The following is a 21,891-nucleotide window of genomic DNA, read 5'->3' on the forward strand; positions in this document are numbered from 1 at the left end:
TCCAAGAGAAGTAGGTGGGATTTCCCGAACCATCTAACTAATTTTTCATGGCAAACATCCAAGAGGTTTCATGTTATCAGTTCTTGTACATTTGGCCGGCGTACATCATAAAGAGAAATTCTGTGCTGTTCATTTTTGTGCTGTAGCTGCAGCAAGCGATGAAAAATCAGTTGCAGGGTAAGTTGTGTTAGAAGACACCCATGTACAAGAATATTAACATGTTGAAACAGAAGCCTTTTGTTGTAGCTGCCTCAATTCAAGTCAGAAAGTAACTCATAAAAGAAAAAAAAATGTTGAATTCAGCTGAACTGTGAGGGTGTTTGGCCAGAGCTGAATCTATTTTCAAAGATGGACACATGTCAAATGAAGACAGGCTAACAGGAGCATTAACCAGTGTCTTTTAAAGGTATATCAACGGTCAGTAGATGTATCATTAGAAAATAAGATAGAATCGTTTTTAATGATCGTCTTTTTGTTTTGCTATAAGGCCAGAGGAACTGACATACTAGCAAGTAAATGAAAACTTTACAGTCTCCCATAATGAGTTCCATTTCATATAGCGCTCTAAGGCTATCGCTAGTGGGTTTATCCCCCGTGCCTCCGTGCAGCACTAAAAAAAACTTTAGTCGATGCTCAGTTAATTGTGGACCCCGCTTACGGCTGCAACTTGACCATATATTGAATCGGGGCTGTATAATCAGCTCCCATTTTACTACAGCTACTGCTGCAAGCATTACGAGAAGATTTTACAAAGAAAAAATGTCTTCAAGCGGTTTGATGGCGGTGTCTGACTGTCCTGCTTGTAAGACAGGATACATTATGGGTTTCAACCTGCATGGGCATTGTGAAGGCTACCTGGGTCCGGAACACACAGGCCTGGCGCTCAGTCCTGACGCGATGTTCCTTTACTGCGATGTCTCCCTCAAGCAGAGAAACAGATGCCTTCCCTGTTACAGCCAAGGATGTGTGGCCTGTGCAAGACACTTTTTCGGTGGACGAAGCCTTGGGCCTGCTGGATCCTATAGACAAACTGGAGTTGGACGATTCTGCCCTCTCCACTCATGAATCACCATGCAGATTGCCCCCGACTTCCCTCCACCAGGTGGAGGAACCGGGGTTCGCTGGCGGCCCACAGGATGAACGCCCAGGGGACCCTGGGGTTTCCTTCTCTGCCTCCATCGCTATGCTGGCAATAGGAGGCCTTGTTCTATTATTTAGGGGCATTATTAAGAGAGTGGTGGCTTACAAGGGCCTTATCGTGCCACTGGAGCAGGAGACCGCACCCCCGGATGACATGGGTGGGGTTTTGCCTCTAGCACAGGCGGCCAGATGGGACCTTGTCTGGCCTCGCTTTCCAGTCATAAAGAGATACCAGAAAGGGGTGGTGGTGGACTCCAGGAACCTGCGGGCCCCCGTCTCCACCTTCGTACCCATCACCAAGGTGGAGGGTTTCTCGGAACATGATTTTCCTCCTGTTCCTGCCCTGGAGCCCAGGTTGACTGGCTTTTTGGGGTCAAGAAACAGGCCAGCTGGGGGTGCCCTGGTAGCTCACCTGGTGGTGCACATACCACATAAAGCTGAGTCCTTACCGCAGCGGCCTGGGTTCAAATCCAGCCTGAGCCCTTTGCTGCATGTCATCCCCTCTCACTCCCATGCCTTTCCTGTCTTGACTGTCGCTAGGAAAATGCAAAAAAACAAACAAAACCAAAACCCCTCTAATAAATAAATACATAAATAAACAGGTCAGCTTAGTCGCCATTTTGGAGGCTGGTACTGCCCTCCTCCCAGGACCAGCTGATGGTTGGTCTGTGGATCGGACGCATCAGTGTGCCTTCCAGGCCTCAGCATTGGTGAACAACATTTCCTTATTGGCCTTTTCATTGACCAAGTTGGCTATCCAGATGCCTGAGCTGCCCCCAAAGAAAGTGACCGAGCTAAGCAAGGCCACCAGCACCATTTTGATGCTGTGTGCTTCTGTTGTGGTCTTCCAGGCCAGAGCTGCAGCGTGACAGACCATGATCCATTGAAATCTATGGCTGCAGCAATCCCTCTTCTCAGAGGCATTGAAGAAGGAGCTGATTTAGGCTCCCATCAGCCCGGACAGACTTTTCGTACCAGGGTTCAGGAACATGGTGGATACCATGAAGTTGGCTTCAGAGGAAGCGGTGACCATCAGATGTCATGTTGTCTGGGTTCATCTGGTTGCATGTCCTAGATACCCCCCAGTCAATGGTGGGGCCGCCATCATCGTCGGGAGCCTCACAAATAGCAGAGATGCCCGTGGCAACTGCTGTGGCTTCTTCCTTTGCCACCACTCTTCCTCCTCCGCAGCCTCCACCGCAGCTACCACCTCCTCAGAAGAGCTCCAAGTCTAGATGGATGGCTCAAAAGACTCAAAAAAAGACTTGCTATGACAGATCCAGCAGGCCCCTTCAGCCATTGGCTGAGGGACATGTAGTAAGGTTGCAGACTCCATAAGGGTATGACCGGATGGGTACAGTACACTCTAAAAAATGCTGGGTTGAAAACAACCCAAATTGGGTTGTTTTTAACCCAGGTGCTGGTTAACTGTTGGACAGAACACACGTTGGGTTAAAAGAACTCAACAAGATGGGTCGTTAATTTAACCCAGAAACTGGGTTTCTCAACCAAACCAAATATTGATTTATTCTGACAAGGATACTGGGTTAAAATGACCTGGAAATTTGGTCTGACCTATCAACCCATTACTGGTTTATATTGACCTCTTGTTGGGATTAGACTGGCAGTGGTGCCCTCATCTAAAAGAAGAAAGTTCTCCTCATCTATCGCTTCATCTGAAACACAGAAAACAAACAGAAAACAAGTTGCATGTTATAGTTCTCGTGATGCCACAAATCATACAGCTAACCCACTCCAACCCTAGTGGTTACACACAGACACACATTACACATTATATTGTGTATAATATTGTATATTACTGTTAATAAGTATAAATATTGTAATATTTAATTGCCAAAACTTTCAAAATGCTTACCTGCAAAACTATCTACAAGCTCCTCAAGTTGCCATTGTATGAGTTTGCCTTTTTTTTTTCAGTTTTCCCCCTTTGTCTCCCCAATTGTATCTGGCCAATTACCCCCAGCCGTCCTGGTCGCTGCTACACCCCCTCTCTGCCGATCCGGGGAGCGCCCCGACCGACCAGAGGAGGCGCTAGTGCAGCGACCAGGACAAATACCCACACCCGACTTCCCACCCGCAGACACGTCCAGTTGTGTCTGTAGGGACGCCCGACCAAGCCGGAGGTAACACGGGGATTCGACCCGGCGATCCCGTGTTGGTAGGAAACGGAATAGACCGCTACGTTACCAGGACGCCCCGTATGAGTTTATCTTTGACAAAGCTGTCCGTGTGTGCGTTCAAAAGCTGCAGGAAAAACATACAAAGATAATAATAATAATACTTAATATGATAATCAATCATGTCTGTCAGTGAAGATAATAATAATAACTTGGAACATCTCATATCCTAAAAAAGGCACTATTTTGACCTCATTCTAACCCTAGGCCCAAGGAATGGGCCCGGTTATTGTGTTGTATTATGGCATGAAGTTAAAGGAAATTAGTATATAATAATAATAATAAGAGATGCTGAAACAACAGATTCAAGCAAAGGCACAGAGACTCAGGAGATTCGACAAGAGGAGCAAGTTCTTTTGGCAAAACAAGATCTTCAAAGAAGATGCCCAAAAAAAAATCTATTGTGAGCTGGGCAAGAAGAAGATAGACGTCAATGAACCACCTACAATCGAAGAAGTCGAGGAGTTCTGGAGTAAGATCTGGGAGAACAACAAAAGACACAACGAGGGAGCTACATGGATCCAGCAACGACAGGATCATTACAAACACATAAAGAACCAAGAATGGTCAGACATCAACACACTGAGACTACTGCTGCCATCAACAAGACCAACAACTGGAAGGCATCAGGGATAGACAGAATTGCCAACTTCTGGATCAAGAACCTGCTCAGCATCCACGAAGACCTCGCATGGGCCAATAATGATATCATCAAGAATCCAAAGAAATGTCCCAAATGGCTCACATGGGGGACCACGTACCTACTTCTGAAGACAGAGGAGACACAGAACCCAAATATTACAGACCCATCGACCTGCCTACCAACAATGTACAAGATCATCACCTCCATCATCACAGAGAGGACCTATAGCTTCCTCGACAAAAACAACTTGTTACCAGTAGAACAGAAGGGATGTAAGATGTAAGAAAGGTAGCTACGGATGCAAGAGCCAGCTACTTATCAATAAAGCTACATTGCAAGAGGTCAAATCGAAGAAAAAGAACTTGTCAACAGCATGGATTGACTACAGGAAGGCATTTGACAGCATGCCACACTCTTGGATAGAGAAGAGCCTCAAGATCTACAGAGTCTGCCCAACAACTGTCAAATTCATCACAGAGAGCATGAAGACCTGGAAGACCCCCCTGAATCTCCATCATGCAGAGGGGTCGTTAAAATCGAGACCTATCAACATCAGAAGCGGAATCTTCAAAGAGGACTCAATGTCACCACTGCTCTTTTGCCTTGCACTAGCGCCACTGGGCAATCTACTGAACAACAGCAGCTATGGGTACAAATGACAGAATGGCAAACTAATCCACTTGTTCTACATTTATGATGTCAAGATGTTTACCAAGGACAACAATCAGCAGAAGGATCTACTCGCCATTATCAAGACCTTCAGTGATGACATCAAGATGGAATTTGGAATCAACAAGTGTGCCAAAGCCACATTCAAGAAAACAAGACTTACCAAGACCGCAGACTTAGACTTTGACACTGACACCGTAGTCAAAGAGCTAGACATTACTGTCATTTACATTAGTCATTTAGCTGATGCTTTTATCCAAAGTGACTTACAATAAGTGCATTTAACGTAGGAAATCCGGTGAACTACTAGACTAGACTAGACTAGACCAGTGTTTCTCAACCCAGTCCTCAAGGACCCCCTATCCTGCAGATTTTCATTGTAACCCTGCATAGGTAGCCCTGCTTGTACTTACTCAACCAGTCATCTCATAGCACTTAATTATGCAAGGTGTGCAAACTCAGACATTCGTTGCTGATTGGTTGAATAACTACAAACAGGTACCTATTCAGGGTTGCAAAGAAAATCTGCAGGATAGGGGGTCCTTGAGGACTGGGTTGAGAAACACTGGACTAGACTACTAGTCTAGACTATTAGACTAGACTACTGGCCTAGACTACTGGTCTAGACTACTAGACCAAGATAGCACATACAAGTACCTAGGAGTGAACGAAGGAGACAGCATACAACACTCAACCATGAAGGAGACGATCCGGAAAGAGTACCACAAGAGAGTGTGTGTGGTACTGAAGAGCAAACTCAATGCGGCTAACAGAATTGAAGCTATCAACACCCTAGTGATACCTGTAGTGACGTACAGCTCCAGCATCATCAATTGGAAACTGAACGACATAAAGAGACTAGACACCAAGACAAGAAAGATGCTGACCACGGAGAAGATGCAGAATCTGTGGAATGTACGAAGAAACCATCGACCACATTGTCTCAGGCTGCTTGGAACTGGCAAAGACCGAGGTACATATACAGGCACAGCAAGGCAGCAGCATACCTGCACTGGAAGATCTGCAGGAGTTACAAGACGAAGACGACTGAGAAGTGGTACGAACATCAGCCAAAAACGGTCACTGAAAACAATGATGTCACCATCCTCTGGGACATGCCCATCTACACTGACAGAGAGATAAAAGCCAACAAGCCCGGCCATCAGTATCAAGGACAGCAAACAAAAGAGGTGTATGCTCATCGACATGGCAAGACCATAGAGAAGCTGACCAAGTACAAAGACCTGGAGATTGAAATCAACAGGATGTGGGGAATGAAGACCGAAACAACACCAGTGGTCATTGGAGCTCTAGGACTCATGAAGAAGGGAATGGAAAAGTTCACCAACCGTATCCCAGGCGACATCAACATCCGTGCAGTTCAGAAGATCGCCCTACTCGGAACAGCCCACATATTACGATGAGTACTGTCAATTAAGTGACATCTGACCTATAGAGCCTCAGGTTCATAGTTTGGACCCGGCTCTACAGGATGTAACACAGGAAACGTGAAAGAAATATTAATAATAATAATAATTATTATTATTATTAGTAGTAGTAGTAGTATTATAGGAGTAGTAGTAGTAGTAGTAATGGGCAGTAGTAAGTTCAACATGCAGTGACCAATTGTAACCATTTAACATTTGCCTCCACCTAGTGGGTAGTTGATAATCCTACAAGACGAGATAAGTAGACTCACTCCACCCATTTAAGAGGCGCCGTCTGTCAACCAACCCTATGTCAAAACCCCAAGTGGGGCTATGTGGTCACCTTATATGGTCTATGGTGGTCACCGGTTACCTGGTAACCTAATTTTGAATAGACCGCTCACAGGAAAGTCTATATAAAGCTGTTACGTTATTCATTTTCCACATTTGCTGCTAAGTGTAAAAAGCCTGAACCATCTGCTGTGTGTCAGGCTAATTCTAAATGTGGAGCTAGCTATGCTAGCTAGTTATGCTAGCTAGCTATGCTAGATATATTTGCATGAAGCCAAAGCAACACATGTGGTAGCTAGCTAGCTGACACTGTGTGAAATACCATATTCCTAAACCAACGAATAAATGGATTATCAGAGCAGAAATTGACTATCTCGCTGGCAGTATTGTTTAATCATGGAGGTTAGGACACCTTACACAGCTAAACAAGAAAAGGTCAGCAGTTTTCTAAGCTTGTTATCAGATATAATGTTAACTATTACTTTGCTAGCATGCCTGCTTCAGCTGAGTGTGTGAGCTTACCTGCTATGTTTCGCTAATGTGGAAAAAAAAGTTAGTCTGTAATACTAGCTAGCCATAGATCGTTCTATTGTTTGGTATAACAACTGATATTTGGGTTTAGCTAAGTGAAAGATGAAAGATAACAGCGTTTATAGTAGGGAGAGTTTGTATAAGCACAACATTAAATTACAAACCTCAATCTTTACAATGGTGATCTGTCCCCTTGCCAGTGGTCGTTTTCGCGGGCAAAAAGACTTCGTTGAAAAAATAGTGCTTTTAAATGTAATATGACCCAAAGGCTGGGTTGTTTCGTCCCAAAAACAACACAGCCTTTGTTTTTACTGCTGGGTTGTTTTTGTCCGGCTTTTTGTTTTTACGGTTGTTTTTACCCAGCCTTTTGTGTTTACCACTGGGTTGTTTTTACCCCGCCTGGGTACAAGTAACCCAGTGGTTGTTTTTACCTAGCTTTTTGTTTTTACTGCTTGCTGGGTTGTTTTTACCCGGCTGGGTTGTTTTTACCCAGCCTTTTGTTTTTACCGCTGAAAAACAACCCAGCTGCATGGTGAGCTAAGAAATCACAGTGGCTTAGCACATTTGCAATTACAAAGTGCTAGCGGTCGTCTTCCCGGGCAAAAAGACATTCGTTGACAAAACAGTGCTTTTAAATGTAGTATGACCCAAAGGCTGGGTTGCTTTTACCCGGCTGGGTGGGTAAAAACAACCCAGCGGTTGTCTTTTGTTTTTTACCCGGCTGGGTAAAAACAACCCAGCGGTTAGGTGAGCTAAGAAATCAGTGGCTTAGCACATTTGCAATTACAAGGTGCTAGCTGTTATAGCTAAACAAAGTTTAACAAAACAGTCATCACAAACAAAGCATTATTTATTTACATTTGATAATCAGAGCATTCACAGTCACTCAAAATCAGCACGCATAGAAGCAGCTGTTTACGCCATCTCATCCAGCACTCTCTCTTTGACTGTCCCTTACTTCCCTGTCGTTTTCCTAATGTGTGGATGGCTACAGTGGGGGGAAGGACAGGGAATTTGGACCGAAATGTGGTATTTAAAAACGAAAAGCAAGCAGTCTGAAACCGATGTGTTCTGTCTGTCTGTCAAGCTCATCCGATTCGTTTCAGTACTATCACAGCGCTGCACCAACAAACAATGCAACTGCCCTGCTTCTGCTATTATGGCCACTCTGTTGATCCGCCGAAACGAGTTTGTTTATTTCACTCCGTTTTCCGATGCATTTTGAAAACTGCTGGCCAGTACGGTCGGAAGGATGACTATTTTTTAAGTTGTTCAGTTCAATGAAACAACTGAGTTAAAGTGACCCGGTCGCTGGGCAGATTACGTAACATTCGGTGGAGGAGCGGAGGGACACTGTCTTCAACCACTAATTCTGGGTTATTTTCTGTAACCCAGCAGCTGGGTTACAGAAAACAACCCAGCATTTTTTTAGAGTGTAAAGAACATCTATCAAGAAGAAGATCTTATATCATACAATCAGAAGGGAAAGAGTACAGAGGAAACAGGAGACATATTTTCTTCCTGTCTTGGAACCACCACCGCCACACGTTGATCTCAATGACCCCAGCATCATTCTCCAACAACCAACTGACCAGCATGGACATGACAATCATCCCGTCTCTCACGAGAGGCACCCTCAGCAAAACTCACAGCGAAACGCCAGTGAACAAGAGACTGTTCAGAAGACTTCCCAGCCCACCCAGAAATCCGTTGATGGCCCATACATCACACGGACAGGCCGCGTTTGTAAGCCAAACAGAAAATACATGCAATGAACAAACAGTATAAGGACATCAGAGGGGCTGTTGTTCACAGCGAACAGCAATAATAGCTCTTTTTAGGTCAAGAGTGGTGACTATGGAAGGTTTTTTTCCTCCTCCTCATAATTCGGATGAGGAAGCCATCTCACATCTCCTCTGCCAGGTGCATGTACTGTCTTGTTACTTTACATGCACAGCTTCCCAACGCCGATCCCAACATTTGTTTGTGCACAGGCTCTGCACTCTAAATGTTTGCATCCTACCTGACAGGTCGTTCCTACCAGGTGACATGGAGGGGATCTGTGTTGGAGCCTCACAGACTGACCATAGGCATTCCACAGGGTTCAGTTCTGGGTCCTCTCCTTTTCTCCCTGTACACGAAATCCCTGGGTTCTGTTATTTGCTCGCATGATTTCTCTTACCATTGTTATGCCGATGACACTCAGCTGATCTTGTCCTTTCCTCCCTCTGACACACAAGTAGAGACACGCATTGCTGCGTGCTTGACGAACATCTCAGAGTGGATGGTGATGCACCACCTGAAGCTCAATCTGGACAAGACAGAGCTGATGTTCCTCTTGGGGAAAGGTTGCCCGCACCGAGACCTGGCCATCACCATTGACAACACCGTGGTGATGCCAACTCGGACTGCGAGGAATCTGGGTGTGATCCAGGACCATCAACTGTCATTTGCTGCAAACGTTGCATCAGTTGCTCGCTCCTGCAGATTTCTCCTCTATAACATCAGGAGGATTCGCCCATTTCTCACCAATGAGACGGCACAGGTGCTCATCCAGGCTCTTGTCATCTCCTGGCTGGACTATGGCAACTCCCTCCTTGCTGTCGCCCCGGCGTCGGCCATCAGACCTCTGGAGCTTGTTCAGAAAGCTGCAGCTCGTCTGGTGTTCAACCGCCCTAAGTTCTCCCACACAACTCCCCTTCTCATGTCCCTACACTGGCTGCCAGTAGCTGCTCGCATCCAGTTTAAGACTCTGGTGCTAGCCTACAGGGCAGTGAAAGGAACAGCTCCTTCCTATCTCCAGGCCATGGTCAAGCCCTGCACCTCCACCCGACCACTTCACTCTGCTGCCTTGGGACACCTGGTTGCCCCGTTGCTCAGAAGCCCCTGCTGCTGATCGACCCGGTCACGGCTCTTTTCTGTCCTGGCGCCACAGTGGTGGAATGAACTCTCCACTGATGTCAGGACAGCGGAGTCGCTGCCCATCTTTCAGCACAGGTTGAAAACTCACCTCTTCAAGAACTACTACCCTGTTACTTGTTCTTAGCACTTATTGTATTCACTCATTTAAAAAAAACCTCTTTCTTGCGATTTTACTTTAGCACTGGTTTTGCTCTTAAATGCTTGTTTAGATGCACTTATGACCTCTGATGACAAGTAGTTCTCCTGATTTCCTATGTTAAATGCACTTATTGTAAGTCGCTTTGGATAAAAGCGTCGGCTAAATGACTGTAATGTAATGCATTAAAGAGAGCAATCTCAATCGATTCCTCTGTCTGCATGGCACCTGTCTCATTGGCTATGTGAGGCGGTGTCACCGGCATAGCTTGCTTCCTTCCAGGTTGGATCCCTCAGAGGGCATCAAAGCGCTCTCCTCCAGGGGTATTATGTCCTCCATGGCTTTACATGGAAGAGTGATGGTGGAAGACATTTGCACTGCTGCTTCGTGGTCTTTCCCTTGCTCTTTCATTTGCGGGATGTCTCCCGATTTTCTATGACTCATTCTGTACTGAGTGTGCTGACTGAATGATCGATTGCAGGGATCTGGCTGTTTGTAGGCATATGGAGAGCGAGTTCGTTCTCCCCTACTCTGCTCCTTGCTGGACTGTTACAGTGCATAATCTCCGTCTCTACTTCCTCACAGCATTAGGCATTATTGTTTCAGCCTTTATCTTCACATGAAGAATGTAGGATATTCTTCCATGTTGTGTCATTGGACACATATGGGGCTCTGTGGGGCGCCATTATGCACAACACAATGGCGAGGCTTGAGGAGTTTCTTTTTTTTTGTATGGTGGTGAAGTAGGTATATGTTGGTGCTTGCGATACTGGATGGACCCAGTGTGGCATAGACCATATCCTGCTTTGCCCTTAATCCACTAGCGATAGCCTTAGAGGGTGAAGCCTATACGAAATGGAATAGTAACGTACTGTAACTCTAGATTCTATTAATATAGGCGCAGCCCTCTAAGATTTGGGCCCCACTGTCACCGTAATAGCTGAAAAAAGCTGTTATGGGAGCTGATAATACGGCCTCGACTCAATATATGGCCGAGTTGCGGCTGTAAGTAGGGCTCACAATTAAGTGGGCGTGGGCTAAAGTTTTTTTCAGTACTGCATGGGGATGTGAGGGATGAAGCCACTAGCGATAGTCTTAGAGGGCTGTGCCTATACTCATAGAATCTAGAGTTACAGTACGTAACTATCAATCAATCTGTCTATCTATCTATCTATCTATCTATCTATCTATCTATCTATCTATCTATCTATCTATCTATCTATCTATCTATCTATCTATCTATCTATCTATCTATCTATCTATCTATCTATCTATCAATTCCACAATTAAGCCAGGCTAAGCTTGAGTAGCAGATGGAGTCTGTGGAAATGAAATTATAAATCATGAGATGGACTTAGAAAAGGGCAAATCTCAAAATACAAACAAAGGGTCAGATTAGAAGCTCCCCAGCATTACTCTTTATTCAGACAGCGCAAAACAAGTGGGTTCTTTTTTAAGGACAGAGAGCAGTCCAGCCCACTATCGTTTGGTTTTTCTGTGCTGAAGGAGCAGGACAACAGAGGACATTGTCAGGGGAGAGACACATTGCAGAGGGATCTGGGAGGGGTCCACAAGGAACCTAAGGATCGCCTCTTAGAATATCAAAAGTCACCTGATATGTTTCGAGTCCTCTGCAGAAAACCAGCATGCCATTGATATGAAACATTACAGTGAGATTTGATGGACACTGTCAATGACAAGACATCATTCTTAAAAAAAAAATCTCAGTGTTTGCAAATTCTTTTTTTATGTTTTGTGCCATAAAATCAATCTGATGATCGTAGCATCTTGAACCAAATAAGATTCAACCACCATTTTACCCAACCTAACCAGATGCTCGCTGGTCCTTAATGTAAATTCTATTATTACACCAGCAATCCTACTTTCGCCACATCCCATTCACTACAGACTGACCTAAAGGGTGAAAAAAAAATCCCCAAAGGAAGACCCTTTCAACTCCACAACATTATATTCTCCCGTAGAAGAAAAAAAAATGCTGAATAGGTGAATGGCTGAGTTTCACCATTTATAGTATGCAACCTCGATGGAGCCAAGATAGCAGCACAGTTTAAACAGTTTACGCTGCTCTATAAATGGAGGAATATGGAGGTGTGTTCGATGGGAGCTGTGTTTGTCGTTGTCTCTGTCTTCCATACACAGTACTTCATCTGTTTTGCCCATAGGGAAAACAGCCCAGCACCCACAGACCTGACAGAGATAGGGAGCAGGAATGCAGAGAGTGGGTCGACCACGCTGCCGTTGCCCTCGTATCCATTAGACGCTTGGCTTTGTTCCTGGGGAGGGAGGGTTGGGAGAGAGCACGCTGAGGACAATGGCGGCCATGGAGGAGAGCTGTGGGACACAAACATGGGAGATATCCTTGAACTCTGAGAGGAATGTTGATCTAAACCAAGACGCCCACCTCGAGTGGCAGCTGAATATCTGCTACTGCACTGGGCATTGTGGAGAGAGGAACCCACTGGGCAGAGAAAGAAAGCTCTCCTCTGTTTCCATCGTATGTGGAGCAAATGAACCTGGAAGATGGGTTGGTTAAAACCTTGAGTCACAACAGGGTTTAGGATATCTGTAAGCTCAAAATGCCATTGCAGGGAAAAGACGAACCAACATCAGCCAGGCTGACCTCAGATGAGGTCCTCAGATTTACATTTGAGGTGAATGCAAAACGAGCAAAGTTGAACTCTTCAGTGCTTTCCCTCCTTATCTTTTTTAATTAAAAATTGTCAGTATCCATTCAGCCTAGAGCCGAAAGTGTATTGCCTCTGAATTAGTGAACAGGGATGCTAAAAAACCAGAAAGAAAGAGTAAACAGCTCTTTAATTTCTTTTTCACTCTCCTTTATTTACAGCAGCATTGCCTTTGAACATATCCCCTGGCTCTGGGTCTGAAACAAGAGAGCATGATATTGTTGTGATTCTAAACAAATGGTAGCATTATGCCCAAACCCAGTAGCATAGCCCTTGCCAAATGTTGATGGAATCATTGGCTTTCTACCACCACAGCATTTGCATTGAATTGTTTACCAGCCTAGAAGATCACTCTTGAGAATTCTCCATGAAAAAAAAAAACCCTCAAGTCCTACAGCTGATCCTATTACTTCAGAGATCTGCAGGGTACGACATTAAACAATAGAGGACTTCACAGACAATCGCTGGGTCTGCATGGAGCCCGATCTACTATTGATAGACTGAATACTAGGACAATCTGAACGAAAATGCATTTTGCAATAACCTCAAACAGAATTGACCACAAGGTTTGAAAATTAATGTTTTGCATGAACGCAGCCTGTGTGAAGGTATAAACATAATGTAAGATGTTCAGCAGGGGATTTTTGCCTGGTAATTTTCTGTGAAAACTTTTAAACTGGTTTCTTGAAATACATTTTCTCTATGCATGTTCTTCCACACAGGTTAAGTGACATTAGGTACCCAGGGCTAGGTGGGAAAGGATGGGGGGAGTGGGCGCCTTTGCTGTCCCAAATCCATCCATCCATCCATCTGAACCGCTTATCCTGCTCTCAGGGTCATGGGGATGCTGGAGCCAATTTCCAACAGTCATTGGGGGGCAGGCAGGAAGACACCCTGGACAGGCTGCCAGGCCATCACAGGGCCGACACACACACATTCATACCTAGGGACAATTTTAGTATGGCCGATTCACTTGACTTACATTTCTTTGGACTGTGGGAGGAAACTGGAGCCCCCGGAGGAAACCCGTGCAGACACGGGGAGAACATGCAAACTCCACACAGAGGACGACCCGGGATTACCCACCAAGGTTGGACTACCCCGAGGCTCGAACCCCAGGACCTTCTTGCTGTGAGGCGACCGCACTAACCACTGCTCCACCGTGCCGCCCTGACCCGAATCATCAAGCTTAGAGTTCATGATAAATTGTTATTGTACTAAATCCCCTCTGACAATTGCTTTTCTTCATATGATTGCAGGAGTAGAGTTTGCTGATACTACTGTTGACTTCAAAGCAACCGCGGTAATTCAGTTGCTGTACCCATCCCTCTTCGTATTCAACAACACTGAATTATTCACGTATGCATATCATAGAAGCTATACCGTATGCTTTCATTAGAAGCTCATTTTGAAAATTTCAGTTGGAAATAATCCATTCAGAATGGTGTACTCATGCAGCTATGGCTGCTGAAAGCAAATCAACAACTTTCAGCATGATATTTTGACCTTAAACGTAATGATTTGTTCATCATCATCGGTCAAATCTAAGTTTACATCAGACACAACTCAAGGATGTTTAATTCAAAGCAAGAAGCAGGCAGCAGGGGTGTTTACTGGATGGTGTCATCCACTATGGGTGATGATGATGATGATGATGGTAGCCGTGCTGTCATCTGTAGGATACAATGACTGGATGCAAGAGGTCACCCGGGGTCAGAAGGACAACGGCGTTATTCAAAAGCTTCACGACAGAGCGTGTTCATTAGCAGTGTATCGTAAGATCTCTGACACAGGATGGATGCCGGCGACATACTGGATACGAGAATTTGACCATGGTTGGGTTTGATAGAAACACGTATTAGTTAAGCAGAGGACGATGCAGTGATATCAAACATCAACTATGGACTCGTGTGATGTAATCTGATGTCATCTACTGAGGGGTGTGCTGTCACTTTACAAGAGGCTTTTATGGGACAAGTGTGCTTGTTCAGGGAGGGGTAGCTTTAAAAAAAAAAACAAAAAAAACTCGGTGTTAAACAGCAACTCAATCTGCAACCTCCCAAAACAGATTGTATTTTTCTTTTTCTTTTTTTTTTCATTAAAAAAGGACAAGTATGACATGTTTCAGCGGGAGATTTTCACAATGATTTGCACTGTCTATGACACCGCTCAGAAACTGCCACCCATCTATCTCCATGTCTTTCTGCACTGTGTGTTTCAGATAGACGTGGGCTCGCATCCTGATGCTGATCACTCAACTCTGCAGAGGAAGACAAAGGAGGGTGCAGCCAAAGATTATTATTCTAACGATGACTCCTGATGAAATGTGTCCTCGGTTGACATGATGAAATCTTGCCTTTCTTCATTTGTAAGAGAAACCATAATGGATTACTAAATAGATTTTTTTTTTGTGTACGCCTGTGACACAAAGCCAGTCAGTCCAATATGTTCACAACAACCCCATCCACCCCCACATTAGTCAGAGATTATTCACTCCAGCTACATTCTAACGTAATGTTTAGAAATTAGTAGTTGGTCATAATTATTTAATGTTTTTTAACTCCACTGATTTTGTCTCAGCTATCCTATTCCTATTCCCATCATTCCTCTGGGTAGCATTGCTCATCTTCACTATCAATTTTTGCATGAGACCAGATGGTCATCTGTTCACATGTCTGTGAGCGTCTGAGAAATAATTTCCTTTCTCTCACCTTCCGCTCAGATGGCCTGGGACGAGATGCTTCATCTCTTGTCATCAGCCAACTGAAGAAGACTGTGGCAACACTGGGCAGCTGTGAGTAGATGTGGAGGTGAGTGTAAATGATTTTGCATTTCCTAACAAGGTTTTTCTCTTTCCTGATAAGATGGGAGTTTTTCCTCAACTAAATCGAGGATCCAGGGATAGGGGGTGTTGAACATTGCACAAAATGTAATTGTGACTGCTAAGCCCTCTGGGACTAAGTTGTGATACAGGGTTACACAAAAAAATCTGACTTGAATGTATTTGAAGCAAGCATACATGAACAGCAAATCTTTCCTTGGAAAATATGTTACAGACATACTATATTCTACTTCCTTCCAAAAGTTCAGCACAGCCTCCATCCTGTGTTTCCACACACCACCAATACAAGACACACTGCCCCCCGGTGCAGCATTCCCATCATCTTTCTCATGCTTGTGTTAAACCAAGTAGCTTTTGTTTTGATATAAAAAGATGACAAGTGGGTCCAAAAGGTGAGGAGAACACGCCAGTGAACTCCTGAGAGTATAGCCAGGTTGGCCTCCTTTACCCCCTCTACTGTTGGCTTTAAGTACTGCACAGTGTGGTGGTGAAGCGATAACAATAACTTCTGACGGTTATTACAACCAGGTGAGCTAGTATGAAAAGCTGTAATAGCTACAGAAATAGTGTTCATCTGCTCTATAATCATAATATCATCTTGGCATCATGTAACTAACGTACCTATGCCCGACAGTAACTACAATGTGTACAGTAATGGTAGGTTAACTCTATCTCACAAAAGTAGGATAAACTGGGATGAACTGAGTTTAGGTGGGTTAAAACCTCCGCCACATCCGACCACTGTAATCAACACAAAAGAGCAAAAAATAATAATAATGATACCACTGATGGCAATAGTAAACCCCCCAGAATGGCACTCTGATGCTATTTAGCAGACAAGAGTTGAGTGTACTTCAGATTCTTGGTGACCTCTTTTTCATATTTTGGTGATGATGAAACAGTAATGAAGGGATATTATTGGCAATACATAAACACTATATAACAACGCTTTAACTTGACCTATAGCCCTCTTCATCATCAGTGAAGAGAACAAGACTACATGACATGGTTACTGAACACTACAATGGCCTCCATCAGTTGATAAATTCATATCTTTTTGACTCCACTTAGAGTTCGGTAAACAACAGTTTATGTTGGTAGAGAGAACTGGGGTGGCTTTTCTTGATAGTTCCTCTACTGCATTTTCTGTATAAAGGGTTTATTCTTTTTTTTGCAGATACTCTTGTTGTTTAGTTGACACGCTTTTAGAAGTGTCCTGTCTTTTCTTTCAAGTGCTCGGAAACCATGAGAATGAAGAGGAGGACACCAAAGGGGTTTATAGTAATTATATCCCATCATCCAAGTCCATCTATCCATTCTATCCATTATCCAAACTGCTTATCTCGGGTTGCGGGATGCTGGAGCCTATCCCAGCAGTCATTGGGCGGCAGGTGGGGAGACACCCTGGACAGGCCGCCAGTCCATCACAGGGCCGACACGTTCACACCTAGGGACAATTTAGTATGGCCGATTCACCTGACCCGCATGTCTTTGGACTGTGGGAGGAAACCGGAGCACCCGGAGAAAACCCACGTGGACACAGGGAGAACATGCAAACTCCACACAGAGGACAACCTGGGATGACCCCCAAGGCTGGACAAACCCAGGACCTTCTTGCTGTGAGGCAACTGCGCCACCATGCCACCAGATTTAGAATTGATTTTAAACAATTGATTGCTCACTTTTAAGGCTTTAAATGGTCTTGCTCCTAGATAGATCTCTGACTTACTGATCTGTGGATCATCCAAGTCATGTTTGGGTAATAGGATCGGATACGGGCTTCTCACATGTACGAGTCCACAAGATTGCCAATGTGTGAAGTGTGAAGCTGAGAGATGAACTGTGAGGGAATAAACTTGCTCTGTGAAGTCGACAAATTAACCGTCGAGCAAAAGACAGACAGGTGGTTTATGGTGAGATTGATGCTAAACGGAGCCAAACAGTTTGGCAGGGGGCCTGTCCAAGGCTCTGAAATAAATGAAAGGTATGGGGGAGTCAAAAAGGAGCTCTAAGGCAAGAAATGTGCATCAAAATGGACACAAGGAGCTGCTTCTCAAAACACAAGTGAGGTTTAACAAAGTAACTGTAATTGCTAACCGTTGCTTGTTCTGCACCATTAATTGAAGTCATGCCACATACGAGTTATTTTCTTTTTGAGCTTCACTGCATCATTAAACTTCACTTACACATTGCAAACCAGTCTCTTTTTCCATTTTATCTGAAATATATAAAACTGAAGTGAAATGACATAATATGATCATTCATGAGCTTGACTAGTGTCATATTCTCAAGTGCGGCATGATTTAATTTTTTTCCCCAGTGGCAAGCTGCAATGGGGACATTTTCCCCCTCATTAGAGTTGCATATTGGAATATTGGATGCCTGTCTGCAGCTTGGTGATCTTGGAGCTTCAGGTGAAACATGTGCTTTTCATCCTCTGAACACAATCACAGGAGGATAACATCTTGGTCAATAGTCTTAAGTTGCCATGGAAACTAAAGGGTGCTTGAGGCCATTGGCGGTGATATGTTTTGCAAAACCAGATGCTACTCCAAAGTATAATCTATCCCAGTGACATAAGTGATATAATAACTATTATTGATTTCAGTAGGGCCAAGTAGCAGCATTGGTCAAAATCATTCCGTTTTGCCATTTTGCTGTTTCATCTTCATCATCATCAAAATAATTATCAGCCTTTTCTTAGGGATTTGAAACTTTTTCTCAGAACAATTTTATCTTGCTACAATAGTCTAATGAACTGGAGTAAAATAGCAATAATTTTCAAAAAGCTTCAAATATCTGCAGCGCTCTGAGGACAACCATCTATGAAAGATAGCATCAGGCCCTGCTCTCAAATTACATAGCGTGTGCATCATCTCTGTCGTCATTCCCAGATGGTTATCCTCCTAGCAAATCTCTCATTATTGTTCTATTTGAAATACACACATGCTTGCATAATGATAGTACATGTGTTCCCAAACCTTAACCATCACCACTTGTTTGTTTGTGGGGACAAGCAATGAGAATGGTCGTGAAGTCAATCATAAAAAAATAAAAAAATTAAAAAAAACTGAAAAGGTGATCATGGAAGTTCAGACCATTTTTCATATAGTTCTGTATAAACTGTATTACTACTTCTTGTTAACCCCCCCCACACACACACAATTATTCAATGCACTCAGACACCGAATGAGGTCAAGATAACCACATAAAATGCAATATGACAATATTCATCGACTGAAACTTTTTGGCCTGGGGATGGCAAACTGACAAATTTCTTTGAAAAGCCTCAGAGAAATACACTCCATTGATCGCAGCCGGGTGGTCCGTTATTATATGGAGCTGGATCAATCAATTAAAGAGGTTTCAGTTTGACCCTGCGTTTATGCTGCTGAGCGCTGAATTTGGATTCTGGTTTTGAATGTCTGCAGAGCACTGCAAAGGTATTGGATGGGATGTGATGTGCACAGCCTGGTGACGTTGCTCGGGAAAGGCAGGGGGGCATCGGCACATTTGTTAGATCCATTCAACCCTTGTCTGACAAGATATTCCCAGAGAGCAGCTTTGCAGGACAGGGCAGCCATCACCAACTAGAGGCTTTTGCGTGTGAGGTGAGCTCATGCATGGCGACATGTAACTTTTTCCTTTATACTTTTGCATTCATTGGTGCATGCCACCTGCAAAGATGGACTTGGTAGTAATAATAGCGGATAACCAAACTCAGTCATACAATGCAAACACAGTGAAGCTGCCTGGCAAACCTTCATTGGGAATGGGCACAGACACCTTGATTTCTCTGCTCATATTCGGACTCATTTTCCTGCTGGGCGTGCTGGGCAACTCGATGGTGATAACCGTCCTGGCGCGCAGCAAACCCGGGCAGCCGAGGAGCACTACCAACATCTTCATCCTCAACCTGAGCGTGGCCGACCTGTCCTACCTCCTCTTCTGCGTCCCGTTCCAGTCCACCATCTACATACTGCCCACCTGGGTCCTCGGGGCTTTCATCTGCAAGTTCATCCACTACTTCTTCACGGTGTCCATGCTGGTCAGTATCTTCACGCTCTCGGCTATGTCGGTTGACCGATACGTGGCCATCGTGCACGCCAGGAGGTCCTCCGCCATCCGCGTGGGCGGGCACGCCGCGGCCGGGGTGCTGCTGATCTGGACGCTGTCCCTGGGGATGGCGGCCCCCGTGGCCCACTATCAGAGCATCGTCAAGGGCGAAGACAACAGCACTTTCTGCTGGGAGGTTTGGCCGGATCAGCAGAGGAAGGTCTACGTGTTGTGCACTTTCGTTTTCGGCTACCTTCTGCCTCTGGCTTTGATATCTGTCTGCTACGCGAAGGTGGGTGCTACGGCAAGGCGTTTATGCGAGGCGCAAGTTAGATAGCTAGTTAGGAACAACGTGGCCGCTTTGTAATGGGGCGACATGTCAGAAGAGTGCGGTTCATCTCCGCAATTTTTTGCAAATCTGCATTGAACACGCTCAAGTTAGTGATCGAGATTTGTTTTGTTTCTTTGAAAGCGCTATACTATAAAATGCAACTTGATTGATTGAAGATAAGAGAATGAACACCCTCCGTTGTATTTCCGTTGCAGGTTTTAATGCATTTGCACAAAAAGCTGAAAAACATTTCCAAAAAATCAGAAATTTCCAAAAAGAAGGTAAGCGTTGACCCTTTCTGTTGTTTATAGATTACAACTCTCTCTCTCTCTCTCTCTCTCTCTCTCTCTCTCTCTCTCTCTCTCTCTCTCTCTCTCTCTCTCTCTCTCTCTCTCTCTCACACACACACACATAGTATATATAAATGTATCTTTCTATCTCGTTTGTCTTTCGCGATCCCTTTGTCTTCCTTTGCCTTTCAGCGTCGTTCTCTCTATTTCTTTCTCTATTTTGTTCTGTAACTCGCTTTCTCTCTCTCTCTCTCTCTCTTACCCTTTCTTCCAATACCACACTTTAAACTACACTATACCTACGTGTGTGTGCACGCGCGCGCGCGTGTATGTGTATACACATTAATATGTCGACCCCTTGTTGACCCGCAGACAGCCCAGACCGTCTTTGTGGTGGTGGTGGTCTTCTGCCTGTCATGGTTGCCCCACCACATAGTCCACCTGTGGGTGGAGTTCGGCTCCTTCCCCATCAACCAGGCGTCCTTTGTGTTTCGGATGGTGGCTCACTGCCTGGCTTACAGCAACTCCTCCGTCAACCCCATCATCTACGCCTTCCTGTCGGAGAACTTCAGGAAATCCTACAAGCAGGTGTTCTGGTGCCGGGCCGCCAGCGAGTGTCCGCTGAATGACACCAGGGACCTCCGCAGTAAGATGGAAGCGGCTCCCTCCACTAACACCTAGGGAGCTCAGTGTACGACACAAGGTTGCGGACAATTAGTTCAATGGGATGCTGCGATATCTTTGCTAACCTTCGGGAGAATTCCCCGTGTTTCGTGGGAACTACTTCACACACACACACACACACACACACACACACACACACACACACACACACACACACACACACACACACACACACACACACACACACACACACCTTTCTCCGGCAGCCTCTGAGTGCTTCTCAGTATCTGCTGTCATTGTATAGTATAGCCTGAGGTCGCATCTAATTCAGAAATGTGTCACGTTGCTATGTACATAATGTAGGCTATATGCTAGGGCATATCGTGTGTATGTAAGGGTGAATAATAGAGCAGAGTTTTACTGGTATTGCAGATAACCATGTGGTTAAAGGATGAATAACCCCCCCCCCCCGCCTGACTCACACCTGAGCTATCAGACAGCGTTCACAAAGTCACCGGAGTTGGTGGTCCTCGAAGTCGATCCCCCTCTGGTTTATTATGACAAGTCACTATCGTTTATTTCCATAGTCCACCAGCTCAATAACACTCCCCCTACACACACACACACACACAAAGACACACACGCTAAGGGTGGAATATTTTTTTCCCTTGTACACATTTTTATGCCCCCCCCTCCCATTTAAGGTGTTATAATACACATTTAGAAAAATTTATAAATAAACAAAAACCTTAAATGTATGTGCGAGTGTACTAAAAATGGAAGGAATAAATAAACTATATCTCATTTGTTTAAAATAACTCATTATATGATGCTTTATGCATACACGCGACGTGATTTCTCTGAGATTTCCATTCGGTGTAATCTGCAGGTACTTGACTGTGCTGTGAGGTAATTGGTTTGACCAGGCCAGCGCTGATCCAGTTTACCTGGCTCTGTGATCTCATGATCTCCGGGACTGGCTCTAATTTCCTGTTTATCCCTCAGGCTGAATGAGATTAATGTGACTTTTGGAAAAAAAGGTGCTGCCCTTCTGCGCTCTGCCGTTCGGCCCTCGCAGTCGCCGTT

At 44.7% G+C, this 21,891-nt stretch overlaps 1 protein-coding gene and 1 long non-coding RNA gene across 2 annotated transcripts; both read left to right on the forward strand.

Moving 5' to 3' along the window:
* Positions 1-14,892: 14,892 nt before the first annotated feature.
* LOC130128690 (uncharacterized) lies at positions 14,893-16,762 on the forward strand. Its single transcript, XR_008811928.1, has 3 exons — positions 14,893-15,030; positions 15,385-15,472; positions 16,738-16,762. It is a non-coding gene; the product is annotated as an uncharacterized LOC130128690 (long non-coding RNA).
* A 2,427-nt stretch (positions 16,763-19,189) lies between these two features.
* LOC130128393 (galanin receptor type 1-like) lies at positions 19,190-20,862 on the forward strand. Its single transcript, XM_056298011.1, has 3 exons — positions 19,190-19,852; positions 20,107-20,172; positions 20,554-20,862. Exons 1-3 carry the CDS (start codon positions 19,190-19,192, stop codon positions 20,860-20,862), a joined length of 1,038 nt encoding a protein of 345 aa, XP_056153986.1.
* Positions 20,863-21,891: the final 1,029 nt, after the last annotated feature.

Source organism: Lampris incognitus, chromosome 18, assembly GCF_029633865.1.
Source record: "Lampris incognitus isolate fLamInc1 chromosome 18, fLamInc1.hap2, whole genome shotgun sequence".
Classification (NCBI taxonomy): domain Eukaryota; kingdom Metazoa; phylum Chordata; class Actinopteri; order Lampriformes; family Lampridae; genus Lampris; species Lampris incognitus.

What these genes read in the sequence shown, in the direction of transcription:
- LOC130128393 (XM_056298011.1), top strand. Translation starts at nt 19,190, where the DNA reads ATGGACTTGGTAGTAATAATAGCGGATAACCAAACTCAGTCATACAAT. An exon ending in TATCTGTCTGCTACGCGAAG is followed by an intron (nt 19,853 to 20,106) that starts GTGGGTGCTACG and finishes TTTCCGTTGCAG; the next exon opens with GTTTTAATGCATTTGCACAA. An exon ending in CAGAAATTTCCAAAAAGAAG is followed by an intron (nt 20,173 to 20,553) that starts GTAAGCGTTGAC and finishes GTTGACCCGCAG; the next exon opens with ACAGCCCAGACCGTCTTTGT.